The sequence below is a fragment of the Corapipo altera genome, unplaced genomic scaffold (assembly GCF_003945725.1).
Source record: "Corapipo altera isolate COAL_440 unplaced genomic scaffold, ASM394572v1 0, whole genome shotgun sequence".
NCBI classification, from domain to species: Eukaryota; Metazoa; Chordata; class Aves; order Passeriformes; family Pipridae; genus Corapipo; species Corapipo altera.
Window position 1 is genome coordinate 16,985,154 of NW_020884872.1, and position 6,655 is coordinate 16,991,808.

The 6,655-nt window shown below is 39.1% G+C and overlaps 1 protein-coding gene across 1 annotated transcript in view; it reads left to right on the forward strand.

The window, feature by feature from the left end:
* Positions 1-6,333, forward strand: part of VEGFD (vascular endothelial growth factor D) — a 30,431-nt gene extending 24,098 nt beyond the window's left edge. Inside the window, exons 4-7 of the mRNA XM_027645622.1 lie at positions 97-245; positions 1,501-1,598; positions 3,994-4,189; positions 5,665-6,333. Of these exons, the coding sequence (XP_027501423.1) occupies positions 97-245; positions 1,501-1,598; positions 3,994-4,189; positions 5,665-5,791 (570 nt within the window). The 3' untranslated portion in view covers positions 5,792-6,333. The remainder of the gene's footprint in view (positions 1-96; positions 246-1,500; positions 1,599-3,993; positions 4,190-5,664) is intronic.
* The last annotated feature ends 322 nt before the right edge of the window (positions 6,334-6,655 follow it).

A 6,655-nucleotide genomic window follows, 5' to 3' on the forward strand; every position in this document is an offset into this window, starting at 1 on the left:
AAAAATGATGTCAAAAAATAAGACATTTTTATTTAAAACTCAAAATATTAACTGCATAATGGAAACTGAAAAATAAATATTATTTCACCCACCTAGCTCTTTGAGATCTCGGTTCCCTTGACAAGTGTTCCTGAGCCTGTGCCCATCAAAATTGCCAATCACACAGGCTGTAAATGTACATCAAATACCCAGCACCACCAGTATACCATCATACGAAGATCTGTCCAGTACCCAGAAGAAGATGGGTAAGTTCCCTCATTTGCAAACTTCTACACGTATTCAAATTATTTTGTTATAATGGTCCATTCTCTTTTATCCCAATGGTTTTTCCGAATAACTTGATTATCACTTGGGGTTAGAAAGTTTTACTAAATCTGGTGAATTATAAGTGAATGGACACCAGAATCCAAAAAACTGCAGGCTAGTTCAGCAGCATCTGGAGTCACTAAGACATTTAGGTGCTTGAGCAGGGACTCAAAGTGCACATATTAGCACTACGCTCCACTGGAGCTATTTGGGTATGTGTGCGGACTTTTTCAACTTGACACAGCAACTCTATTCATGCATTATTTAGCCAGGGCACACTGAATTATGTGCTCAAGCTAAAGCCCTCTGCCATACCTTATGGCATGCCAGGTCAGAATCAACATGAATCATGGCTTTTCACTTTTTGGTCCAGTCCTGGTTTGCATCTGTCAGGCTCATGGGCTGGAGAAAAGTGAGCTCACATCTAACTCCAAAATAACTTCATACTTGTGCTCCTGGTGAGAATAGGCTACATCAATTTAACAAAGACTCTAGAAATACAAATAGCCTGAATGACTCATTGGAAGACAGCTCGGATGTCTCTGTCAAGCCCTGTGCATAGGCTTGTCCCATAATTGCCCTTCAGTTGGACATCTGGGCTGGGCAGAGGTGCCATTTCAGCAAAGCCACTCCAGCCCTCCCTCCTGTTGGCCACTCTAAATTCTCTTCCTAGACAAATACAGAAATACCTCAGCTTTCCTTCACTTTGTGAGTTGCTGTCCCAGAAAAAATGGCCTCAAAGTCAAACTGGCCTTCTCTGATGTTGAAATAGTCCATTAAGCATCGTCAAATTCAAAATGGAGCTGCACCTTCTGGCAGAATGGCAAAATTGAATATACAGTTACATGGCACAAATGCTACAAGACAAAGACTACCCTGGGTGGGATAATGCTGTTTTATGGAAAAGTGGAGCTGCATAGTTGTAGCCATTTCTTAAGGTTGTAATTTGAAATATGTGCTTTACTTGCTTCTTGTAGTTGCTGGAAGCCAGACAGCTCAACCCTATCAGCAGAACCACCCAGTCCCCAAGTTTTTCTCTTTGCAGCAGCAAAGCACACAGATGCCAAGCCTTCATGTAGTACAAGTGGCAGACCCAGCAAAGTAGCAGGTTCTTTTTGCCAAATGACTACACCGATGCACCTAATCATTTTTGGTTTTGTTTTAATTTTTAACCCAATTTTGTTTTTCTCCTAGATGCCCCTTTACCAACAAATTTTGCCATAATGGATGGATCTGGGATAGTGACAAATGTGAATGTGTTATAGACACACAGCACTCCAACAGACGTGAAGGTAAAGACAAAATGACAAACATACACTTTTGCATACTATCTCCAAGCTGCTTGTGTCTCATTTTAGTTTTTTTCTCACTGTTTTCCATAGAGACACAGTTTTTATTCCACATCCCCAAATATACTTGGATTACAGTGTGGAAACTCATCTGAAAATAAACACTCATGTGTTTACCCCCATCTCATGCTTTCTGCTTGGATGTTTTGCTCTCTCTATATTAGCAACTTGACTAAGACATAGGAAAGTATTTAAAAGAGTTTGTGAAGTAGGCACCCTGAATACATTTTTATTTTACATTTTTATTTATTGGCCTTAAATTGTAAGATGGGTATTAGTGAAAACTTTTTAACTGTAGAAAACAAAATGCCCTGGAATATATTGCATGGAGCAGGTGCTGAATATTGTGGGAAATTCTTAAGAAGGGACTTAATAAGGAATAAGATAGGTAAAATCAGCTGTGCCTGTTAGCTATAGTCAGTGCCAAAAATTATATGAACTTTCAAAGTATTTGAGTATTTTTATGATAATATTAAGTTATTTAGGAGGCTTTGAAACCGATATGTCCTATGTACTCAAGAGTACGTGTGTATACACCTCCAGGTCTGGGGAAGGAAATAGAACAGGGTAAAATTTGTAGAAGGGAAACTGCTGCCCTTCCTCCTCTGCTTCTCCTGTAAATTTTTAATCTGTCAAAGAAATTTGCAGGAAACATTCTGGGTGGTAACTGCGTAAATCTAAAGATACTGACTAGCAATAAATATTAAGAGAAGCTAAATTTTCTCCAAGTCCTGTTTAAGGATTTTAGAAACTGTTTTTCTCAGGAAATTGTACTGGTCAAAATAACATGGTCATAGCACTAGAGCAGACAAACACAGAAGGAAACTGTGCCTTTGTGGTTTCACCTACACGCATCAAGCAAAAGAATCCAAGGCTTTGGATAAGAATAAGGCAAGTTGGCGAGCAATTTCTAGACTTGCAAACTAAAATAAAACTAAATAACCTCATAAACTGATCTGCTGATTAAGAAATCCTAATGTTAATAAGCAAGAAATCAGTTGCATAGTGGTTTCTATTGGATTTTTTCTTACTCTGGACCAGATTCTCTGACCATCAGGTTAGGCAGTTAAAATCAAGTCAGACTTTTCACTCAAGAAAGGATTAGTACTCTGTATTTCAGATTAAGTCCAAATGACTGTGAATAGCAAGAGTTCTCTTAACTTAGCCTTTTGTAAGGTCAGCTTGGAGCATTAAAATTTGTGGCTCATCGCATTATAGCTTTCGTTGAACTAGACTCAATACTTCCTCAGAAAAAAATATGATTCTCTGAAGTACATTGTGTTTGGCAAGTGTCTGGGACAAAATAACTTAAAATCTGTCTTTGAGGTTGAAACAAAGTGAGATCGAAATATTCTGCACCACTTCAAACAGGCTGAGCTTTATCACCCCAAGGAAAGAGTTTGTCTTCCAAGAATTTTAGGCAGATTCTTTCCTGCCTTCCAGTAGGCCTTGGGTTTTATTCTGTCTGGATATTGGTTTTCCAGCATTAAGTAAACAATAATGAAGGTTTCTTTCAAGTAGTGTGCCACTGAGATCAGGTGGCAGAGGTCACAGATGCAGGTTACATTCCACAGGTTACATCCAAAAGCTAATTGTAAAACTACAGGAAATTACCTTCCCAGTGACATGTTATATGCCATGACCTTTAACCGGGGATGTGCTGCTTGCATTTTAATAAAGCTTTCACAAAATGTGTTTCCTTTTTGCTAGGATTAGCTTCATATTGTACTCCAGATGTGTATTTTGAGGGAAGATAGATGAGGTATTCGACAGTGTGTTCCCTTGGCTGGGGTTTTGTTTCTGAAACAAAATATTTCCTTTTATTTTTATCTGACAAGTGTGCACGTGCTCCTTGCTGAAGGGCTAGGCCAGCTTACATCTTACCAGACATAGCATTACTCCTTAAAAATTTCTGCAGTGTATGTGTAGTGGTGTGTCTGTAGGGGGTCTGGCAGTTTGCATGGATGTGTCTTTTTGTCATGGGTATAGACTAAATCCTTTTAGAGATTTTCTTTTTAAAACTTGCTGTCAGTAAAGATTTATGCATTCCAAAACATGACACTAGGCTCTTGTAATGTACATCCTCAAAAATTTTTGTGTTGGGTTCAACTCATAAGAAATAGCAGTATTAGAGCAGTATAGAGCAGTAAAATAATCATCCCAATTCTCTCAAGTCCTTTTCTGCACTGTACGTTATAACAGAAATTCTGAAGTCTAGAATCTATCAGAGAGTACATGTGTGAGTCCCAGTGATTAGAGAACAGAGAGAGTTAGTCTCTTCAAACTCAGGATTTAGTCATGTAAAGCTTACTGCTAAAAGATGTATGTGCTATTGCAGGACTCCCTTCTCTTGCTGAGCTGGCTATGTGTGGACAACATATGGAATTTGATGAAGAAAATTGTGAATGCATCTGTAGACATAAGTGTCCCACAGATTTCTTTCAAAGTAAAGAGAACTGCAGCTGCTATTTGTGTAGGGAGAGCCAGGAGAGCTGTGCTCTAAAACACAAGATATTTCATGCTGAAACCTGCAGGTAAGTGATCCTTGTCATTCAGTGTCTACACTGCAAGATCTGAGTTAGCTTGCCTAGATGTTAGAAGTACAAGTGCTGAATTGGTAAGGAGGTCCAGCTGGGATAAAATACCTTGCTGAAGTTAGGGAGATAATAATAATGGAGATTATATTTATAATACTTACCTCAGGAATCTAAGATTTATTTAATTGTGTTTTAAAGAAATCTGGACAAGGCTGATATTTAACTATCAATACTTATTACTTTTCTTTCCCCTAATCTTAAAGGAATGATGATTAAAACTACACACCTGAAATTAGTTTTTGCAGTGAGATACTTAATCTTGCATTTGTAGGTAGGCAGCTACAAATGCAAAACTCTCTGTGACAGCTGAATGCAATCTCATGGATGTTTAGGGACACAGGCTCCCTAAGCTGGCACACAGAGCACACAGGACATTCCTTATTCCTCAGACCAAGTGATTTGCTAGACCTAAAGCAATTTCGTACACGTACAAATCCACTCAATCAGCTCTGACTCCACTGAGAAGCAGTAAAATTTTTCTGGGGCTACTATACTTCATGCATTTCCCTAATTTTTTTGTATAATTAGTTTTGAGGTTTCCATGCCAAGACTCAGATAAAAAATACGCTCTTAAAATACCTGTTTCCATGCATTAGTTTATTTTTAACATTTCTCAGAAAGCCTTGGTCCCATGTAGAGACCCACAAGCCTGCAGTATCTCAGTCTCAAAGTTTATGTAAGGAAGGTCCACATCCAGTGTCCCCGGGTACCTTGGCAGAGCTGCAGCTCCCTGAGTGGTCACCCATAGGGTCAACTCTCAGAGACCTCATAGGTTCATTCATGGAGAAGACTCTGGGGAAGAAGCAACCTTTGCATCTTCAGGTTCAGCTTTGAAAATAAGGACAAACAAAATAGTTGATGAGTACAAAAGTAGCCAAAACAATCAGCAGAGCTGAAAGTGAGCATGAAAGACTTGGTCGTTTATGTGCTTCAGATGGGTGGAAGGGGAGCAATGTAATCATTTGTTTACATGAATTTGGCTTCTAGAAATTACTATAATCTGGACACAGGACTTTAATGCCAGACATCTATGCCCAGTATTCCTGGAGGAGCAAAGCTGAAGCATCAGGTGGAGATAAGGTACTTTGCAGAGTTTGATGGCAGCACTGTCCAGTGCTGACACTTGGGACTTGACTGCTCTCAAGAAATGAAAGCATCACCTCAAGAAATGAAAGTATCACTTAGGTCATAACTGTGGACAAATAGACAACTACAAGACACGTTGCTGTAGACAATAATTGTCAGCCAGGAAATTCTTGTCTTCCTGCGTTGTAGGATGTCAACACTTTCACAAATGGTGCCTAGGGAGCATTGCAGTGTTCAATGATGAAAAAGTTGAGGAATGTGACAGTGAAGAATTATCATATTACAATGCTTCTCTCTTTTTGCTTTCTTTCCCCTTTATCAAACAGCTGTGAAGACAGATGTCCATCCCAACCCAGAACATGCCCAACCGCCAAGCCAGTGTGTTCCAAGCATTGTCGTTGTCCGAAGGAGAAGAGAGGTTCTCATGGGTCCCAAAGCAGAGAAACTCCTTGACTGAGCTTCCCCTATTCTTCAAGAATTCACTGCTTTGCAAAGTAGCTGTCACTGACTTTCAAACCATAGTAAACATGAACATCTTCCACGTTAATAGCAGAAGAATTAATCTAGTCTGCATTTATTTATTAGAGTAATCACTAACTGCAAGTGAATCCTCTGGGACATTGGCAATTGTTCTCTAAGAGGTAACAGCCAGTGAATTGCTGGCTGCATGGAAGAAAGATTGGAAAGCGCCAGTTTGATGTTACATTATGGAAGATGAAGCTGGTATATTGGAAATAGAGACACGGTCTCCAGCCAGTCTTTCAGAAATTGAGACTTGATAATGTTAGCCTCTGAATCCTTAGCCAATGCAGCTCCTGGATAAAACTTTCTTCAGAAATTCAGTGTACAGATTTGGCTTCTAATAGGTTCAGCACTGAGTTATTTGATCTACTGTCCAGCTTCGATTATCATTTTGTGTCTATTGTACAACTACTGTCAGATGTGCCATATTTAAGTGTATATAAGAAAATAAATACATCAGTTATTCGAATGGATTTGATTTTTCTCTGTTATTTTAAAACTCTGCCCAACAAAAAGAAAATAAGCAAAACTCCAAAGACATCTCAAGTACAGCCTTCTTACGTTTGTTCCACCGGGACTGGCTTCTGCCCAAATCCAGGTTGAAACAAGGTCACTTGATCCAATAGTTTCGTTAAAAAAAAAAAAAAAATCCTTTTCCCACATCTGTCTGACAGCCATGTATGATTTATTTATTTGTTCCTGGTGTAGTGTGTTAATCTCCCTAAGGGGATAAGAGCCACACTAGTGCTAACTCTTCAGTGAATTTTGGAAAAGCACAGTTCACGAAAAGATGGT